Source organism: Mesoplodon mirus (genome assembly GCF_964341445.2).
Source record: "Mesoplodon mirus genome assembly, chromosome: 18".
Classification (NCBI taxonomy): Eukaryota; Metazoa; Chordata; class Mammalia; order Artiodactyla; family Ziphiidae; genus Mesoplodon; species Mesoplodon mirus.
In genome coordinates, this window is record NC_138994.1 from 53,691,723 (window position 1) to 53,713,319 (window position 21,597).

Genomic DNA, 21,597 nt, shown 5'->3' on the forward strand with positions numbered 1-21,597 from the left:
TCTGATTATTTCCTTAAGTTAGACTTTAGAAGTGTAGTTACCATATCAAGAGTATGAATATTTTTAAAACTTCATATTTATTTCTAGAAAGAATGTGTCAATCTAACAACTCACTTTAGTGACTCTTCACTGTATCCTTTTTTTTTTTTTTTTTTTTTTTTTTTTTTTTTTTTTTTGCGGTATGCGGGCCTCTCACTGTTGTGGCCTCTCCCGTTGCGGAGCACAGGCTCCGGATGCACAGGCCCAGCGGCCATGGCTCACGGGCCCAGCCGCTCCGCGGCATATGGGATCCTCCCAGACCGGGGCACGAACCCATATCCCCTGCATCGGCAGGCGGACTCTCAACCACTGCGCCACCAGGGAGGCCCTTCACTGTATCCTTGACTCAGTGTGTTCTAGATTTTTTTTCAAACATGTTTGTCAATTTTTAATCAAAAAATAAAATGTCATTCTATTTAATTTACATTTCTTTAAATATTAGATAGTTGCACCATTTCTTTATTTGTTTAGTACTTGCTTATATTTCTCCAACGACTTTGGTGGGAGTTGTGTCTTCAGTCCACGCACATGCATACAGATGTTGCTGTGGATCCTGTCTCCTTTCACTGCTTCCATTCATAACTCTTCAACACCTCTTCAAAATTTCATTAAAACCATTCTCTGCAGTTTTGACAAACTACTCTCTTAGGCAGTATAAATCAGTGTTACTCATTACATAGCAAAAATGTGGGTTTATAAATGTCTCTTGAAATTTCTAAACCCAGCAGTGAACTTTGGATGAGGCACTTCAGACCCAGAAAAGGAAGACACCTTGGCACCGGGGTGAGGAAACAGAAACACGCACAGATCCAAACACTCTCATCTAGATTTGTTTTAGAATAATACCTTGTAGGGACTTCTCTGGTGGTGCAGTGGTTAAGAATCTGCCTGCCAATGCAGGGGACACAGATTCGAGCCCTGGTCTGGGAAGATCCACATGCCGCGGAGCAACTAAGCCCATGCGCCACAACTACTGAGCCTGCACTCTAGAGCCCACAAGCCACAACTACTGAGCCCGCGTGCCGCAACTGCTGAAGCCCGTGCGCCTAGAGCCGTGCTCCGAAACAAGAGAAGCCACTGCAATGAGAAACCCTCGCTCACCACAACTAGAGAAAGCCTGTGCACAGCAATGAAGACCTGATGCAGCCAAAAATTTAAAAATAAATAAATAAATTTATTTAGTAAAAAAAATAATAATAATAATGTCTTATAGTTACGTATTCAGAATGGAGCAGGCTTATAAAAAAGAGTGAAATAATGCCATTTGCAGCAACATGGATGAACCTAGAGATTATCATGCTAAGTGAAGTAAGTCAGAAAGAGAAAGACAAGGGGAGTTCCCTAGTGGCTTAGTGGTTAGGATTCTGGGCTTTCACTGCCGTGGCCTGGGTTTGATCCCTAGTTGGGGAACTGAGATCCTGCAAGCCATGCAGCTTGGCCAAAAAAAAAGAAAAGAAAAGAAAGAAAGACAAATACCATATGATATCACTTATATGTGGAATCTAAAATATGACACAAATGAACTTACCTATGAAACAGAAACAGACTCACAGACAGAGAGAACAGACTTGTGGTTGCCAAGGTGGGGTGTGGGGGAGGGATGGACTAGGAGTTTGGGATTAGCAGATGCAAACTATTATTAAATATAGACTGGATACACAACAAGTTTCTACTGAAAAGAATATGAAAGAGAATGTATATATATGTATAACTGAATCACTTTGCTGTACAGCAGAAATTAACACAACGTTGTAAATCAACTTCAGTAAAACACATGTAAAAAAAAAATGAAGCAGGCTTTCTAAATGACCTTAAGTCTCTTAAATTTCTGTCACCCTTCAAACTTGAAAGCCAGACTCTAGACTGAGTTAGGGGGCCTACTCTGGCGAGGTGATTCTGAGGCAAGGGAGTCACTAGAGAATGTGGCCTCTGTGCAGGTGAGGGGAGGAGAAAGGGCGTGAGTAAGCCAAAGTTTTTTAACAGCCTGCTAAATTCTTCAAATTCTTTTTCCATGTTGTGTCTTTGATCTATAAAATTACAGAAGCTATACTGAGGAACTGCCTTTTTCATTTTAACCAGAATGAATACCTGTCTATGATCTGACTTGTTTTGGGCTCAGTCAAGGCCTATTAAAGGACTTTTTAGATACCCTGAGTCTTAAAATTGCACCCAACTTTGATATCTTTCCTACAGATTTCCTTTTTTTTTTTTTAATGATTTAGCTCTGATGCCTCAGTTTCCCCATCTGGGTGTGAGATCCGTGCTTCTCTGGCAGCTTTTCATGGACTCATGTGCGATGTGGGCTTTGAAAATTAAAAACTGCCACATAATTATAGGTTATTTGTTAAATTATATTTAATCTGCGTAATAATCAGAAACTTTCTGATTTGATACAAGTTTCTACAGGAAATTGTAAAAGGTAAAAATCCAATATTTGTGTATTATCTCAAGGAAGCAGTTTCTTCTGGTTTCTTGTTATTCTTATTGTCTTGCTGGGCACAGTCCCAGGTACTTATGAGTAAAATTCTACCCAGCTTGAGAGCTCTGCTTGTGGTTATGAATGTGGTTAAATACAAAGGTCAGTCTACCTTTCTAAAATTGTTCAGCTTAAGTTATAGTGATACAGCCCTGATAGGAAACTGAAGGCTATTACATACGATCATGAAAAACTGCAAATTCTGATTTAGTGGCTTGCAATGAACACAACCTGCATTTCACATTTTTAGGAACACTGATTTCTACCTAATGGGGATGAAAGTACAGAAGCCAAAGGATACTTTTCTTTCTTTCTTTCTTTTTTTTACTTTTTGGCCTTGCCGCACGGCATCTGGGATCTTAATTCCCAGACCAGGGATCGAACTTGGCCCCCCTTCAGTGGAAGCATGGAGTCTTAATCGCTGGGCTACCAGGGAAGTCCCAAAGGATACTTTTCAATACAATGCAAAAGTAGTACCTGGGCCTTTTTTTTTTTTTAAGTACCTAGGCAGTTTTTGTCTCCTCTGCACTCTCTCGCTCTCAGTAAAGGCACCTGTGCACACACGGGCACGGACACTTTTTGGCACTTGTATTATCCATGTGTTTCAAGGCCCTAAATTCAGATAAATTCCAGAGCGTGGGATTAAAGTATATTGCTATTCTTCTGGAATGTGAGCCAGTAATATTTATTAAACATCTGTTACATGAATAATCTCATTCCTGACCCTGTTACTTGGAAGGATAAATAAAAGACAGTCTTTGGAAGCTCACACTCGAGTTGAAAGGTTAGAATGTCCGGGCAGATACTTTCCTAGGACCTGAATAACAAATTCAGGAGAAAGCACTGGGTCATAGATGAAATAAATAGTAAGAGGATCTAGGAAAGAGTATTCATGCTAAAGAAAGCACTGGCAGAGAAAGCACCTTTAGGGACCAGGGTGGGGTGGGAAACAGCATCGGAACAGGACCTGTTGTGATGGGTCTAAAGGGTAGTTAGAAATAATGTTTCCAGGGCTTCCCTGGTGGTGCAGTGGTTGAGAATCCGCCTGCCAACGCAGGGGACACGGGTTCAAGCCCTGGTCCGGGAAGATCCCACATGCCGCAGAGCAACTAAGCCCGTGTGCCACAACTACTGAGCCTGTGCTCTACAGCCCGCGAGCCACAACTACTGAAGCCCGCGCGCCTAGAGTCCGTGCTCTGCAACAAAAGAAACCACTGCAATGAGAAGCCACTGCAACGAAGAGTAGCCCCCACTCACCACAACTAGAGAAAAGCCTGTGTGCAGCAATGAAGACCCAACGCAGCCATAAATAAATAAATAAATAAATAATTTAAAAATAATAAATAAATTTTAAAAAAGAAATAATGTTTCCAAACCCCTTGAGCCTCTGTTTTCAGCTATGTGGAGATGGTTTGCAGCAGGGATAGTTCTGGGCTTTCAACAAAGTTAGTCCAGAGTGAACATCCATCTTTCTCTCCTGCTCTTTCTCCCAGCCCAGAGTTGTGAGGTTACAATTACAAGTGACTTTAAGTCCCCTATTGAGTTAAAGATAGAGAAGAAAGATGCCTTTGAGCAATGACTGAGTGTTATTCAGATTGAGTAAATAGTGAAAAGTACAAGGTAGTTGGAAGTTCACAGTTACCTGGACTGACAAAAATTACTGGTTGAATAGATTATTTCATTGACACAGACCATAAGATGACTGAGATTCTGCAGAGTCTGATTTGATAAACATGTAATTTTTGCCATCCTCTACCCTGTTTATTTTCCCCAGAGCAGTATTTCCGTTAGGTTTTAACCTAATTTCTTGGACCCCAGGAGTAAGAATGGGGAAGAGTAGGATAAAACTTCTACCCCCACTATTGAAAAGTAGTCATTTTAGATAAGCCTTTTACCTCATGGATGAGAAGGCTTATTAATCAGAGACAGTGATGACTCTTAATTAATTCAGTTTCTCAGTGTTAATCATATTCTCTTAAAATGATGTGCTTAGGATTTTCACTGTTGGGTGTATTTTATAAAGTGGAGTCAAATAACATGGGGCATAACATTTTCTTTTTTTTACTTGGTATTTCAGAGATGGCACTGCTCTCAATTTAATTTTTTAATTAAAGTCCATAAATGGTAGGTTTAAATTTTTGAACCACAGCATGAATCAGAAATTGGGCTAGTCAACCTTTTTTTTGTGGCGGTGGGGGGGGGTTCTTTTTGAAGGTGGGGTTGAAGGCAGGGAAGGAAAAGGAAAGCAGGAGAGAGACTTGGCAAAGAAGGGTACTGGAAGGCACTAGGGTGTGAGTGGGAGACTATGCTGGGAAGTGATTACTCTAGATCACTTCACCCCCAGCCCCCAAGTGAAAATGCCTTTGCTAGCATTTTATTTTCTCTCCCTTCCTTTTCTCACTAAAAAAAAATATGAAGAGGAGTCTTCCTTTTCCTCCTTTTCTACCCTTCAGTGGCCGTAAGCATAGACAGGGACAAACAGTACAGACAGCGGAGGTTTTCCTACCGGCACAAACCTGTCCTAAGGCAGAGATGGTCCTTTATCAGATGCCACCCAGGAAAGCAGAGAGTGTAACATCACAACTCTTAAAAAAACCTCTGTCAGTCTCAGTGGGGCGGGGGAGGTGGGGGGCATGGATGAAAGTCCTTTTGAGTTTTCTCAGTGGGGCCAGGGGTTTTTTGGTTCTTTAATTAGAGGTAGTCTGGGAGAAGCTAGCGCTTGTGCAAATGCCCCAGCAGAGTCTGGGCACCTTAGTTCTGTGCTCATGGTAATACCATCGTCCCCCTGCTTAGGCAGCAGACCAGCTGGTGGTGGGAAAGCTGTCTGAGAGCTCCCAGAGAGGCTCTGCCAAGGAGATCTTTTTTCTTTCTCTGTGGCGTCTGCAGCTCATTTGGTCTGAGCACCAGGTTACTACTTGATTCTGTTTAGTCGTCTGGACTTGAATTTTGAGGCCCTTTCAGAGAAGGTAGAGCTCATGTTGATTTCTGGGTCTAATTGTGCTTCTGGAAATATCAGCTGTAAATTGTATTGGAATTTAGCGTTTAAGAAAAAGCCAGATGGTAATCAAAATGTGTGGATGGTTTGAAGTTTTTAAATAAAAGGCTTGTGCTCAGCTGTCAAGCCTCCAGAGGAGTGCTTTATACTATGCATCCCTGCTTTCTAGAATGGGTTGTGGAAGGAAGTTGCTTCCTTCCTGTTTCATCATACCCTTTGTGACCTTGCCACATTCTCTGCCTTCCCTGCCTTGGCAGAATCTGATTCTTGACTTCAGTAAAACTGCTCAGGGGGCTTGAAAATTAAGGATGGCAGAACTCTTAAAGAAAGGTGCACAAACTAAGAGCTGTACTCTTAGCAGCCCAGTTAATGCCAGTAAGAGCTGAAGAGTAGTCTAGACTTGCTGGGTGATTCTGGTTGGGAACATAATCATAGAGGGTCCCAAGCTCTGGTGTCTTTCTTATTCATTTACTTCTTCCTGCACAAACTAAAAACTGACTTTCTGGAGTCTTTACAGAAGTCACCTCTTATTTTTGTTCCTTTGTTTGCTGTCAGTAAATCCATTAATGCCTTTTGCCACAGTTTAGCTGACTTAATTCTCTCTTGTTCTGCCTCTTGAAATCCAGAGTTGTGGCTTGAAGGGCAGTATGTTACAGTCAACTCTTAGGATCCACAACCTCCACTCGTCTCTTCTTGGTTGCAAGGCATCAAGATTTACTAGGTATATCAGAGATTACAATGATCATTCATAGATTGGTTCCTTCCAGAAAGTACAGGGAGACAGTGTGTCTGCAAGAGAGCTGAATGAATGTGTTTTTTGTACCCCCATGGTCACAGTATCTCCGCTTTCCAGATGAATTACAAAGCCTGGAGGTGGGGGTGTGCTGGCTCGTAGAGTCAGCAAGAGGGGCAGGGGAGGTTAGAGGATGAGGTCGGAGAGGTAATGATCATGTGACAGATCATGGAAGGCCTCGTGGGCCGTGTTAGGATTTTGTATTTTATTCTAAGTGAGATGGCAAGTCATTGGAGATTTTTGAGCTGATATGATTTCCAATTAAAAAAATAAATTAGTTTGGCTGCTATGTGGAGAATAGATTGGGTGATGGGGCAAGGGTGGAACAGAGAGACCATTTGGAAGGCTACTGTAGTAATACAGGCTAGAGATGATGAGATGACAAGTGAATTTATTGCCTACTTCCAAGAAAGGTTGGGAGACCTAATTAAGAAAACATCACTAGAACTTCCCTGGTGGCGCAGTAGTTAAGAATCTGCCTGCCGGGCTTCCCTGGTGGTGCAGTGGTTGAGAGTCCGCCTGCTGATGCAGGGGACCACGGGTTCGTGCCCCAGTCTGGGAAGATCCCACATGCCGCGGAGCGGCTGGGCCCGTGAGCCATGGCCGCTGAGCCTGCGCGTCCAGAGCCTGTGCTCCGCAACGGGAGAAGCCACAACAGTGAGAGGCCCGCGTATCGCAAAAAAAAAAAAAAGAAAAAAAAAGAATCTGCCTGCCAACATAGGGGACACGAGTTCGAGCCCTGGTCCAGGAAGATTCCACATGCCGCGGAGCAACTAAGCCTGTACGCCACAACTACTGAGCCTGCGCTCTAGAGCCCGCAAGCCACAACTACTGAAGCCTGCGCTCCTGGGGCCCGTGCTCCACAACAAGAGAAGCCACTGCAATGAGAAGCCCGCACACTGCAACGAAGAGTAGCCCCCGCTCGCCGCAACAAAGACCCAGTGCAGGCAGACATACATACATACATACCTAAATAAATAAATAAGAAAACATTACTAAAGCCCCTCACACAGTCCATTTCACAATATTAGGCTCCAGTATTTGTTAATTCTCTTCCTTTCCTTGGAGTTTGCCCTCAGCTATATTAGGACCACAGGGGAGAGGTTATTAAATAGAGATCAGCATTCACAAGGGAAGGGATGTGAGCAGTACCTCAGTCATTTGACCCTAACAGAAGACTTTTTATTTCTTGAGGCACTGCAGTTGGCACACTGTGTTCATACTGTCATCCCACGCACCAGAGACCTGAAAAGACTGAATCCGTGCCAGAACTCTGGGGCAGCTCCATTCTCATTGAGGCATTCACTCTTCAGTTCTTTCTGCACTTGCTATCTTAGACACAGTTTGAGTAGCCTCTTTTACAAAGTATCTTTTCAGCTACCTGGCCTTTCCAGCTGGAGCTCTCTGATACTCATCGTGACAAGGTAGTTTCACATACTTGAGAGGGCCCTTTAAGGGAAAGAAAGAGGTTTTGTGGTCTTTGTTTAACATTTGAGCTTTCCCCCATTCCTCTTTTGTTGTGATCTAAAGCCTTAATATGCTACCTTGATTTCCGGGGTTTGCAGTATGGGAAAGGAATTTAATGTGTTTTAGTACATTATAGTTGTTTGGGAAAAAGCTTGGTCCTTGGTACACAGGGAGCTTAAATTGTTGACAAGGCTTCCTTCCCTACAGAAGGCTACTTCAGTGTCTGCTTGCTTTGGCTATATACGTCTTGTTGGAAGACTTCACTGATGAAACCATGCCATCTTGATACAATGTCAGGATTGCCTGCCCAAAGAGGGCTGCTGGCAGCCTACCACCTCCTTGATTTACCCGGGGAGCAAAGCAATGTTTTTCTTTTTTGGGGTTCTGGAGGTCTAATTGTGTGAAAGGCAATAACAAGGTGAATCCCTAGAAACATACAAACAGTTTGCTTTAATAGTAGTTAATTTGTCTCTTAGGATGCTTTGCTCCTTCCTCTTTTTAAAAGTAAGTTCAGGTGAAATCCCCTGGCGGTCCAGTAGTTAGGACTCCGCCCTTTCACTGCTGAGGGCTCAGGTTCACTCCCTGGTCAGGGAACTAAGATCCTGCAAGCCATGGGGTGTGGCCAAAAACAAAACCAAAGTAAGTTCAGATTACTGGGGTCATAAGTTGGACTTTGGGTGCCTTTGCAACTCACATACCGTACTGTCTCTGGAAATGTCTGACTGCCCCAGCTGCCGGCCAAGGCTGAGAGTAGACTGAGCTGGGCCCTATGAGGGCGAGCTCTCTTCAGGAACGTTGTTCTGTTTTCAGGGAGAAATCATCTTTTCCTTCACCTCAGTTAGACTGTGCCCTAGCCTTTCTGCTCCTGCCTCAGCTGGGGCACAGATGAAAGCCAGATGCCATTTATCTGGCAGCCACATGGGCTTATCCAAAAGCAGTACGGAGAGGCAGTCTACAGGAAATGCAAATGCCAAACGAGTGCATCTACAGCTTGTGAACATAAAGACCTTCAGTTGTTTGTGTGGATAGGTATATTCTAGTTTTTATTTTCCCCACCCAAGCATCTGTGCTGACTGAAATATTTGAGCCATAGTAATAGTTGAGAGCAAATTGTGCTACAGATAAAGACATAGATATATTTTCAACCAACATGCTACTAATTAAATTGTTTATCTGTCTAAACCTGGACCACTGTTGCTCATATCCGATGTCCCTGGTATCTTCCTTGAGTGAGTTGCCTTGTGTTCCATAACCTTGTTTTTTTGTCATTACAGTGTGAGTGACTGCCTCATGTTGTGTTGATGCTGGTCTGCCATGCTAGCCTGTCTACCAGGGCCAGGTGACCTGTCCTTTCAGCTTCTTTCTCACACGCAGATGAACACTGGACTTCAGAAATGTAAGTAATCTGGACCCCAGGGAAGGATGTGATCCTTTATTTTTTCCCTACATTTGAGCTATACCAGAGGCACATTTGGGGTACACTGACCATGAATTTTGGTACCTCCAAGATATTCTTCAGCACAGACAGCAAGAAAGCAGCTGCAAAACTTGTCAACAATGTGAGACACTTCTCTGATCAGAGAGATCCTCTTTTTTTTTTAATTAATTAATTTAGTTAGTTATTCTGTTTATTTGGCTGGGTCGGGTCTTCATTGCAGCACACAGGATCTTTGTTGCGACGCGCGGGCTCAGTAGTTGCAGCGCGCGGGCTCCAGAGCATGCAGGCTTAGTTGCCTTGCGGCATTTGGAATCTTAGTTCCCCCAACCAGGGATCAAACCTGTGTCCCCTGCATTGGAAGGTGGATTCTTAACCACTGGACCACTGGGGAAGTCTGAGAAATCCTCTTAAATACTAGAATTCCCCAGTGTGTATCATCTTAATTTTAATTGTTGTTGATAGCTATCTGTTAAGCAATAAGGCTATAAGGAGTTTTACAGGATATATATATCAAAGAAGTGTTTCAATTTGAACCCCCATGAGGAATTGAATGAAAACTCACAGTCCAGATTACTTACTGTATCTCTGAAACAAACTGTATCCACTGTTCTGTTGTTTTGAGCTCTCTGAGCACTCTCTGCCATGGAAATAGACAGTTCCCTTTGGCTTTGCTGTCTGCCTTCTGAGATGTGGCCCTCAGTTCACAGCAAGTAAAGAAGCTTTCGCCTCCAGAATGGATAGGAAGGTAGCTTGCTCAGTCTCTCTGGGCGTGTTCCTGTTAATATACTTGCTATAAGACGGAGTTTTTGAGAACTGTTAGATTCCTGTCTTACATTGGCTGGAATTGGGGCTTTATACTTTGTATTTTCCCAGATTCCTACCTTCTATCCCTGTACTACATCATGTGCAAGGAAAAGAGTCTATTCCTGGCTTATTACCATGTACGGCATCTTCAAGTGTAAAAATGGCCCTAAATTTGGAATAGACTTTCCTTTCAGAGTAAAAAGGGAAAATCAATGAGGCATCTAGGCTTACCCTTTAATAGAAAAGGAGCTTCAGCACCTTACCTGAATCCTTTATGAGAGATGTTGGCAAAATTTTTCTGTCAAATAGCAAATATTTTAGGCTTTGTGGATCATCCCATATGGTCTCTGTTACATGTACTCACCTCTGCTGTCGTAGGGCACAGGCAACCGTAGACAGTATGTAAACAAACGAGTGTGGCTATGCTCCAGTAAAACTTTCTACAAAAGCACAGCAGCTGGGTTTTGGCTTGCAGGCTGTAGTTTGCCGCCGCCTGCTCTGTGAGATCATCTTCAGAAGTTAAAAATGGTCTGGCCTCTTGACTTCCTTTCTTTGAGGGAGAGTAAGACTCAGAGCCTGGCTAGTTCTAGAATTTGGCAAGTGAATCCAACTTGCGTAACGACAAAGCTGAAGGTGACAGTCTTCCTTCTGCAGCTGCTTGACACAATAGGCCAGCTCTGCTGTCCCAGCTCTTCCCCGGCTTTTCTTACTAAATGATAATTGGGTGAGAAAGTTGTCTGGGCTCCTTGGCCACCCAAATCTGCATGCTCACTGCATTGTGACTGGTTCCAGACTTCCAGGCACACAACTGGGGAGGGAATGTGCTCGGAAGCACGCAATAAGGTAACAAAGAGCGGCTCACTGTTCTAGGTCCCTTAGCATACGCTGACAGCTTCACCCAGAGATGCGCTATCAAGGGCTGGACCATTTGGAAAGAAAGGCAAATTGGCAGCTTTATCTTAGTTGCTGACTTTGGACCTTCACGCCTTTCTCCCCAAAGCAGTCCCCAAGTAGCCTCTGCCAACCACTGTCCCAAATCTCTATTCAAGAATTGAGGTATCCTTTTTCCCTGGTTTCAGGCTTCCCTGTCCGTTTAGGGGACAGTGTATTTGAATCCCTTTGACTCTCTTGTTGCTCTCCTTAACACCTAAACTTTTGCAGAGGAGAAAACCCAGTGGTGTTTTTAAGCCCACTTACTTTCTTCTTTCCTCTCCCAAAATGTGTAAGAAAAAAAAATCCTGGGACTTTCCTGGCCATCTGTGCTTCCAACTGCAGGGGGCGTGGGTTCGATCCCTGGTTGGGGAACTAAGATCCTGCAGGCCACACAGTGCGGCCAAAAATTTAAAAAAGAAGAAAATCCTGTGTTGTGACTTAGCTCTTCGCATTAAGCATTTACCATTAAGGTGAGATAAGCTGTCTTATAAGCTGTCTCCTTTGGAAACCAGCAGCCAAGGAGCTGCTCAGAGCCCAGGCCTATCAGCTGTAGAGTCCTTAAAACCAGTTTTGTAACTGCTATTCAGCCTTTCCCTGCCCCCATCCTAGGGAGGGTCTTAAAAGTTGCTCAAAACACAGAACTCCGTATCTGGTGAGGGGATGGGGTACTGATATTTATAGCTTAATATACGTTTTTTTTTTTAATTGTTAACATCTTTATTGGGGTATAATTGCTTTACAGTGGTGTGTTAGTTTCTGCTGTATAACAAGGAGAATCAGCTATACAAATACATATATCCCCATATCCCCTCCCTCTTGCGTCTCCCTCCCACCCTCCCTATCCCACCCCTCTAGGTGGTCACAAAGCACCGAGCTGATCTCCCTGTGCTATGCAGTTGCTTCCCACTAGCTATCTGTTTTACATTTGGTAGTGTGTATATGTCCATGCCACTCTCTCACTTTGTCCCAGCTTACCCTTCCCCCTCCCCATATCCTCAAGTCCATTCTCTATGTTTACATCTTTATTCCTGTCCTGCCCCTAGGTTCATCAGAACCTTTTTTTTTTTTTTTTTAAGATTCCATATATATGTGTTAGCATACGGTACTTGTTTTTCTCTATCTGACTTACTACTCTGTATGACAGACTCTAGGTCCATCCACCTTACTACAAATAACTCAGTTTCATTTCTTTTTCTGGCTGAGTAATATTCCATTGTATATATGTGCCACATCTTCTTTATCCATTCACCTGTTGATGGACATTTAGGTGGCTTCCGTGTCCTGGCTATTGTAAATAGAGCCGCAATGAACATTGTGGTACATGACTCTTTTTGAATTATGGTTTTCTCAGGGTATATGCCCAGTAGTGGGATTGCTGGGTCCTATGGTAGTTCTATTCTTAGTTTTTTAAGGAACCTCCATACTGTTCTCCATAGTGGCTGAATCAATTTACATTCCCACCAACAGTGCAAGAGTGTGTAGCTTAATATACTTTATATTTTAAGAGTCAGCTCAAGGCAGGGGAGATGGGTCTGGGGTCAGGAGAGGGCATACGTGGCTTCTTGGCCCAGCACTGCCAGTCACCTGGCTAATCACTTTTCCTCAGGCTTGAGCTGCCTTATGTACAGAATCACAGGATTGTTCCCTTCAAATGCCAACATTTTCTCTTCTCCCCTTCCTCTTCTACATGTATAGGAGGATGTGATGCATTTTCCAACCTAGAAGTGTAATTTGCCAAAGTTCAGGCTGGATTAAAGGACATCTTGCCTCTGGGTGGGTCCTGCACTTGGTAGAAGACCACAGTTGTGGTTAGGTGGATGCCCTCCTAGAACTTTTCTCGATTGTTATTCCATAATGTCACTTGCTTTGAGAGACCTCAGCCATTTTGGAACTCTGTACTTGCGAAGTCTATTTTCTTCTGACCCATCTTCTCCCAATTCCCCAGAAAATGTGTTTCTGAACATTTTTTTCTTCATTAACCCCAAGCCTCTGCTCCTGTTTTTCCAGCTCACAGTCAGGTATGTAGATAGGGTGGCCTGGTAAATATTTCTGGGTAGAGTGGTTGAAATGACCAAAGATCCCTGGTCGTCAGATCATCTTTTAGACCTCTTTCATTGTAGAGTTTTGGGGCCTAGGGCAAGTATCGCAATTAATTTTTTACTACTTCTCTGTATGCTTACCTGCCCCCTAGTGGAAAGACCTGGAAATGGTGAATTGGCCCAGTGACTGGATAAACTACAGAGAAATATCAGAAACATTAGCTAACATTTGTTGAGTGCTTACCATATGCCAGGCACTATCTTGAATATTTGTATGTATGTTCTCATTCATTCCCCAGTAATTCCATATGGGAGACTCTCTTATCTTTCTTTTCAGGATGAGAGTGTTTGTCAATGTCACGTTACTATTCAGTGACTGGGCTAGAACTCACACTTGGGTCAGACTCCAAAGCCTGTATTTGACACACACTGCCTGTGTCTCTCCACAGGTTAGAGGTTCCTGCTGCAATAAGCCACCCATGTCTTTTGATCTACAAAACAGAAGGATAAACAGGGAGGTCCTTGCAGGGAAGCCTGGATTCAGGGAGATCCCCCCAGTTCCTGGAATAGACAACAGCGCTTCCCCTACTACATGTAATGCTCAGACTCAAGTCCAGGAGGTACTGCAGTTAGGGCTTCCATGGTCAGGTTACTTTGTCCCGTCTGTGGGCAGACTCAGCCAAACCTGCTATCCTTGAATAATAACTATTGACAGTCGTAGTTCCTGTTCACAGAGCATTTCCCATTCATTGGATCTCTTGAGCTTAGTAATTCTGTGAGGTGGGACAGCAGGTATCATCCCTGTTTATAACTGAGGAATGACTGAGAGAGAGACTGAGTAGTCAGATAATAAAGCCAGTGCTCGAATCTGGATCTCTTTTTTTCTAACCACAGAGCCTCTGTTCTCTACACTGCCTTATGTCTCCATTAATGACACCATTGGTACCAGATATTTAAATAAGTTGCTTACAAAGTTGTAGTATCTGTTAGCTGTGCATTTAGAGGAAGATGATGCAGAAGAAAGAAAGTCTTCAGGGTGCCTCTGTGGGGACTGAGATAAAGTACTGAGGAAAACTTGGCTCTTTTTTCAGGGTTGGGCTGAAATCTGGTACATGAGGTGGGTGGTGTTGGACTCCCAGAATGTGGCCTCTTTCTTGTCCAGTATGCTCATCTCATCCTTGAGATTCTTCCTTAACATACTGTAGCCTGTGTCCACCCTTCCCGCCCCTCACCTCACCTCATCACCACTGTCAGCATCAGTGGACGCAGGACAGAGAGAACTAATCGGTGTGGTGTCCCACTCCATACTTCTGACTGAGGCCAAGCCATCAGTACCTCTGCCTCTGCTAGAAAAAACCAGCCTTGGAGTTGATGTTGACTTGGAGCAAAGGAGCTCTATTATTCAGCAAGCCGCTGTACCAGTCTCTCTTCCCTGACCTTCAGAGAGAGAAGCCCATCAGCATGGAGGAAAGCTCTTCCAACATGGAGGAGCGGACCTTCCTTTCCTGTCCGAACTGAAACCCAGCAGCTTCAGACTCCCATTATTCAGCCGAGTCCCAGTTGTTCAGTCAGACAAGTACACTTACCAAGCACTTACTACACGTTTGCTCTGGGTAAGGAAGACACTGAGCTAGGAATGTCACGTTTTTGATCAGTCACACAAGAGTACAGTGGCTGACCAGGGCAGCTTCTAATGGAATTCTGGTGCCTTGAGTTTAGGAAGATCTGTCAGTGATCCCGGACTTTTTTGCTGTCTTCTTGTCCAGGAGAATGTAAAACCGGTCAGAAAACGGCCCCACTTTGTAGAGTCTGAAGCCTATTAAGGGTCAGTGGCTTATAAGAAGCCACAGAACTCTGTTCTCCAGGCTTTGACCTCCTTGCCAGCTAGTGCTACCTAGTGGGTGGGAGACTTCCAGGCCTCTCTGCCTCCCTCTGCTTCCAGCCTTCAGTTGTCACTGTCACATTCATCCTTCTAAATCAGTCCTTCAAATCAGCCATCTTACAAACATTTCGTTTATGAATGGAGCAACTATTCTGTACTCAGTAAATAAAGCAGAGCCTTAAATATGTGGGAGTGCCTACTAAGTTCAAGGCATTGTGCCTGTGTTTGAAAGCACAAACCTTTTCCTTTCTGTACCCTTTTTGCTAAGTTCTACCTCGTTGAGCATGGGTCCGGATCTCTCTGCCTCTTCTGGACTTGAGCTTTCTTTTCTTGCTTCCAAGAGCAGCAGTTTCTAAGCAGTTGCTGCCAGCCAACCAGCAATGTCACCTAACGCAGGCAGCTGTGCCCTTTTCCTGCTAGCACACTCACTAGACTACTTCTGTTCCAGTTGATGCCCAGCGACATGACTTTGAATGGGGTCTCCTCTGGGCCAAGCCAGCTGAGGCCACAAGCCAGGCATTTGGCCAGCTCAGTCCTTGGTCTGCCCTGGCTGCCCCCTAGAAGGGGAGGAAGTAGGGAGGGAACCAGCTAGCTGAGCCAAGGCTCCCAGCCAGTCCCCTTTTTTTTTCTGCTCTGGGCAGTCTGTGTACTTACTCAGCAAGCCTTTATTAAGCACCTTCTGGGTATACTCAGGGGAGACCCTCCCCAGAGAGAGGGAGAAGGGAGCAGAGACCCCTTGCCAGCAGCCTGGCATCCTTAAAGAGCTCTTGTTCTCAGACCTTTTCCTTTTTGATGGAAGCACGACATCCGCTGGAGCCCCCTGACGGGAGGCAACTGGAGATGGGAACAAAGAGACCATTAGCATTAATGCGGCCCATTGAGCGGCATTTCCGCAGTCTCCAAAGAAGGCAGGTTTTTCCTCTTTCATTTTGGAAAGTGACAGCTCACAAGGGCAGAATACAGACTATTTTTGGCTCTCAGGACTTAAAGATTCTCTGAATCCTTTCTCCTCAGTTCCCTCCCTGCTGCCCTGTCATTATTGTCACCCCCACAGGAAATAAATAAAGCCTTTTGATCTTCACCCAGTCAGGCTTAGAGTAAGCTGTAAACAAAAGTGAACTTGTGACTTGGGGATGGGGCAGGGATGTTGGCAGCTTCCTCCTCTGCCCCTGAAAAAGAAGCATCCTGTCTGCTGCGCCAGGATGCCCACCCAGTCGGCACGGTGCCCCAGCTGCCAAGGCAGAGAGAAAGTTGATGCCTCACTGGCAACTGCAGACTGTAGAGGAGTCGTTCTGGGTACCCTCTTCCTCAGGGTGTCATGGGACAGGGACTGTGTGGCCCTGACAAACAGCCCTGCTTAGAACCTTCAACCCCCAGGCCAGGATGGGCTGGTAGGAACTTGGAGAGAATTCCATGTGAGAATTGGCCAAGTTCTGGCTCTCTGAGATACGAGACTTTTGCAAGTTGCTCTGCTATTCTGATCTTTAGTGACCTCACTTGTAAAGTGGGAATACCATGATAGCACCTGCCTCCTAAAGCAGTCGCAAAGATTCGTTGAGATAGCCTGTCACTCAGCACAAGACCTGGTCCATTAGAAGTAAATGTGAGCAGTGCTTGTTTTTGTGGGGGCTGAGGCTGGGTCTCAGTGGAAGACTAGAGATGACAGCCTAGTTCGCCCTGCCCCTCAGGCCCTCAAATGGGAAATCTAGAAGGGCTGGTTGGCTTGGCACTGATGAGCTCCGTCTCCTTCTTTGCTCTCCTTCCCCTTCTCTCTCTAGGGGACACTACACAGAAAATGAGAACTGCTCACTATCCTACCCCAGCCGAATTGGACGCGTATGCTAAGAAGGTCGCGAACAACCCACTGACTATAAAAATCTTCCCCAACAGTGTGAAGGTTCCCCAGCGGAAACACGTTCGTCGTACTGTGAACGGCCTCGACACATCAGCCCAGCGCTACAGCCCCTACCCGACTCAGGCTGCCACCAAGGCAGGCCTGCTTGCCATTGTCAAAGTGCCAGCCAAAAGCATACTCAAGGACTTTGACGGCACCCGAGCCCGGTTGCTCCCTGAGGCCATCATGAACCCCCCAGTGGCGCCCTATGCTACTGTGGCACCCAGCACTTTAGCCCACCCCCAGGCCCAGGCTCTGGCCCGCCAGCAGGCCCTGCAGCACGCACAGACCCTGGCCCATGCCCCTCCCCAGACGCTGCAGCACCCTCAGGGTATCCCGCCACCCCCGGCGCTGTCCCACCCTCAGAGCCTCCAGCAGCCTCAGGGCCTGGGCCCCCCTCAGCCTATGGCCCCAACCCAGGGCTTGGTCCACCCTCAGGCCCTGTCTCACCAGGGTCTCCAGCACCTCCCCACTCCCTTGCTGCACGGAGGCCGGAAGATGCCAGACTCAGACGCCCCCCCGAATGTGACCGTGTCTACCTCAACTATCCCCCTTTCCATGGCGGCCACCCTGCAGCACAGCCAGCCCCCGGACCTGAGCAGCATCGTGCACCAGATCAGCCAGTTTTGCCAGACGAGGGCAGGCATCAGCACTACCTCAGTGTGTGAGGGCCAGATCGCCAACCCCAGCCCCATTAGCCGCAGTCTGCTCATCAATGCAAGCACTCGGGTGTCGACCCACGGCGTCCCCACACCAATGCCTTCATGTGTGGTCAATCCCATGGAGCACACCCACACGGCCGCAGCCGCATTGCCCGCTGCAGGCCCTGTCAACCTGCCCACGGGCATCTCTCGAGCCCCCACTGGCTACCCTAGCGACCTCAAGCCAGTCGCCTGGAACCAGCACCAGCTGGCCCACTTACAGCAGATGTGCAGTGAGGCCGGCGGGACGCCGGCCCCTGGCCTGACAGGCAAGCACGCGGCAGGACGCGAGTTGGCGGGGCCTGGCTTCGTGGGCAAGGCCCCCGCCTACCCGCAGGAACTCTGCATGGCGCAGGCCTTCCATCTGAAGCCGCCCCTGGAGAAGCCAACCCCGTCCCCACCAGTCAACGGCCTGGCAGCCCCACTGGCCTACCCTAATGGTCACTACTTCCAGCCCCTGTGGAACAACATCCTGCCCACTCCCAATAGCGACAGCTCGGGGTCTCAGGACCTCGCCATGCCGTTCCACAGTGGGCAGCCTGCAGGCGCACCCCTCGACACTGCGGCGGCGGCGGCGGCTGGGGCCCACTACCGGGCAGGGACTGGGGGCGGTCCGGTGGCAAGCCAGAACAGCCTGGTGCAGACAGTGGATTACCTAAGCGGGGATTTCCCGCAGGCCTGCTTCCGAGACCAGAGCCTGGCCATGCTGAGCAAGGCCCACCGAGCCCCTGGCAGCCGAGCCCCTGATCCCACAGATAGTCGAAATCTTCATATTCAGCACCCTGGGTATAGATAGGTAGCCCTGGTGCCCTCCACAAGCTACACATCATACGTCACCCTCCTAGGTTTAGTCTTACTTTTGAGTAATTGGATAGTTTCAAAGTTTCAGTGCTCCAACGTGATCATTCTTAGATGTCTAAGAAAGGGAGTTTAGTGGGATCTAATTGAGGACAGAGGGGGATCCTCTTGGCTCTCATCTTCCCCTCTACCAGCCCCAGCAACTTTTGGGTTTATGTCGGGACCTCATCCCAACTTCAGGCTTTTCTCTCCAATGCCTGCCTATCAGTGCAGTTTTTCCCCCCCACCCACCCCTGGCCATTTCCCACCAGCCCCCTTTTGTCTGTTCCTGCACCTCTCACTGTTTCTCTTTGGACTGAGGCGTGGGCTAAGGGAAGGGCCCCTTAGGTCAGGTAGCTGTCGGTGTCCAGCCACCTAAGCTAGGTCTCTCCCTGTCTGTCTCTCTGGGACTAAGAAGCCAGACCTCCCAAGTGCTCTGAAAGCCAATTCCTTGTTTACCCAAAGACCTCAAATCAAAACTGACCCAGTCTGCATCTCCTCCCAGCCCTTCTCCTTTCCTCAAGGCTTTGTTTTACATCTGCATTGATCCCAAAGCCACTGCACTTGTCCTTGCCACACTCAAGGGCATCCTGCACGCACGTGGCCATAGCCTTGAGACCGAGGGGGAAAAAAACCTGTTTGGATTGACACCTTGGTTCCTGACTCCCTTCCCCTGCCTAGAGAAATGCCGAGACCATCCAGCGTACCCAAGACCTTCCTGTCTCGCTGCTCTCTCCTAAGTCATCTGCTGCCCTCATCCCCCACCCCCCCTCAAAAAAAAAAAAAAAAACGCAAAACAAAACAAAAAAGTCTTTCTTGAGGGATTAGGTAGTAGGTATGGGATGATCACATTGGAGTTTGGAATTAAAAACACTGAAAAAAAAAAGTGCATTTGGTTCTCTCTACACTGGCTAAGAATATTGCTCTACGCTGTAAGTTTTAAACGTCCTGTTTCTGTATGAATGTAGTGTGGGTTTGAGTAGCAATGTGTGTGAGCGGCCCCACAGGTGCATTCACTGTCTAATCACCTTTCGCAGCCCCTCAGTTTAACGAAGAAAACACAAAGCCTTAAGCTCTTTGAATTCTCCTTTACCAAATGAGCATGGTTCTGACAGCTGGAGAGGGGCCTCCCTTGGAAACAGCCCCTTCTGCCCCTCGCCCTTTCTTCACCCACTCCATGCTCCAGGTCTCATTCCCAGGTGACAATTAGTTGGCTAGAAATTTAAAACTTTTCTGTAACTTTAAACTTAGATTATGTTTTGTTGTAATGTTTTGCACCCTTCTGTTAAAGATGCATAGTTGGGCTTTTTTTTTTTTTTTAAACCAAATAAGCCCCACCCTTTCCTCTTGTCTCTGGGGAATGTGAGCTGATGTTCTTATTTAAGATTTGGGGTTTTGTTTACTATACTATCCACTGTTCTTTAGCCAGAAATTCTCTAGTCATCTGAAGCAATGTGACTGAAGACCAGTTTTTAAAATTGTGTGTTGGCAAGTTGCCTTATATTTAAAAAGAGGAAAAAAAGGAAAAAAATGCCTGATTGTGTTATGCCAAATGATAGCAACATGAAGTCCTAACTCATTGTTCCCAATGGTTTTTTCCTGCCGTCTGTGAACACTGGCACCTCCCTGTCCTGAGCCCCCAGGAGCACCTGCAGCTTCTGGTGCGATGCCTTCTCCCTGTGTGTTGGCCACCATCTCACCCAGGGGCTCCTTCCAGTTCTCGCTTCTCTGAGTTAAATTCTCTGAATGAACACCATTGTCTCCCCTTATCCCTTGCTTGATCTCCAAACCAGATATTTTTGCTGTAATTTTTTCCAATGCCTCTCCCCGAAAGGTGAGCTGCCATTTTAGGAAATTGGACCAGACACCAACTTGGGGACTTAAAATCAAACCTCAAACCCATCTCTTCCTGTGTAGGGGTGCAAGCCTCTGAAGCTCTCACTCCCACCCCTAGTCTGCATGGAAAATGTACTGTGACCCCCCCTGTCCCCCATCTACCCTCGCCTTTGGTGTGAGATGTTTCCTAGTTCACCCTGAGCCCCTCTCCCCCTCTGCCAGCCAACCCCCAACCAGCAATAAGGGTCCAAGCCAGGGCCTCCTATCCACACCCCCTGCCTCCATTCCACACTGCCCCTAGAAAATACCCGGATCCCCACGCCGCCCACATACTGTAGCAGTCATTCTCCATCTCCCTCATCTTCTCACCTGTGGTGGTTTATGGGTGTGATGGGGTTTTTAAGATTATTATAAACCAGTAAAAAGAAAAAACTCACCTTTGATCTTGTCCTATTCGTTTAATGCTGTCAGTGTTTGAGATGATCTTTCTTAACGGTTTTTAATATGTCTTATTAAGGGAAGTAATTTCTCATTTTAAGGGGACCCCTATAGTATTTGTTCCTGTCAGAAGCCCTCCCACTCCATTATCCCAGACCAGGTGTGTTCAGTCAGCCCCTGGAGGGCCCCTGGCTAACTGGCCCTCTCCCTAGGCAGGGCTGCAGGGGGCTTGGTGGGATTTGGTTAAGTATGGTTCGCTGCCCCTCACTGGAGGTCCAGTTCAATGTAATGCCACTTTCACTCCAAGGACTATCCGTCACTGAAAAACGGGGACCTGGTTTGCTAATAAGCCAGCTTAAGACTAAACGACCCTTCCCCCCCACCCCACAACCTTCTCCCACCTCGAACAGTTTGGAAGCTGAGGACCTCTGGCAGGTGGAAGTAATAGGTGGTGTGATCTGTAGCATGAGAAGTGGCCCTCTTGGTGGTTTGAATCTTCAGGGTTGAGTACTGATGGGAGAACTTTCTTCTGTCTGCAGGGGAAAAAAAATCCAAGAGCTATTTACGTCCCCTCCTCCTTCTCCACTTTCTGCTGCATTTGGGTCTGGGCTAAGATGTGATGGAGGGAAGGAAGGATCCCACAGGTTGTGGGACTCAGTGAGGGTGGAATCAGATGGTTAGGTGGCTCGAGTTGAAAGCACCCTCCTGAGCATGCCCTTTTCTGTGGGGTGCCCTTTTGTGAAGGTGCTTTGCCTCCTTTACTCCTCATCCCATCCCTGTGAAGGAAAGCCCTCTCCTGCCTGTGTCAAATGAGACCTGCAGTCAGCCTAGGGTCACAGGGCTAGACAGAGCAGATGGCTGAGTTGAGCCCAGCTCACGCTCTGAGGCAGAATCTGGCCTGAGTTCCACAAGCAATTATGACTGCCTGAAAAGGCACTGAATGAGGGCTAGGCCTGGGTATGTGGTCAATCGCAATATCCATTGCAGGCAACTGAAGGCGGCAGCAGCCGCCTTTGTGAACCTAC

General features: G+C 46.7%; 1 protein-coding gene across 3 annotated transcripts in view; it reads left to right on the plus strand.

Annotated features, from left to right (window-relative positions):
* Positions 1-20,584, plus strand: part of FAM222B (family with sequence similarity 222 member B) — a 66,426-nt gene extending 45,842 nt beyond the window's left edge. For 2 of the 3 annotated variants that reach the window (XM_082603365.1, XM_082603366.1), the window contains exons 2-3: positions 9,045-9,166; positions 16,645-20,584. In XM_082603365.1, coding sequence (XP_082459491.1) covers positions 9,085-9,166; positions 16,645-18,257 — 1,695 coding nt within the window. In that variant the 5' untranslated portion in view covers positions 9,045-9,084 and the 3' untranslated portion in view covers positions 18,258-20,584. The remainder of the gene's footprint in view (positions 1-9,044; positions 9,167-16,644) is intronic. The other variant, XM_082603367.1, reaches the window with a different exon arrangement.
* Positions 20,585-21,597: the final 1,013 nt, after the last annotated feature.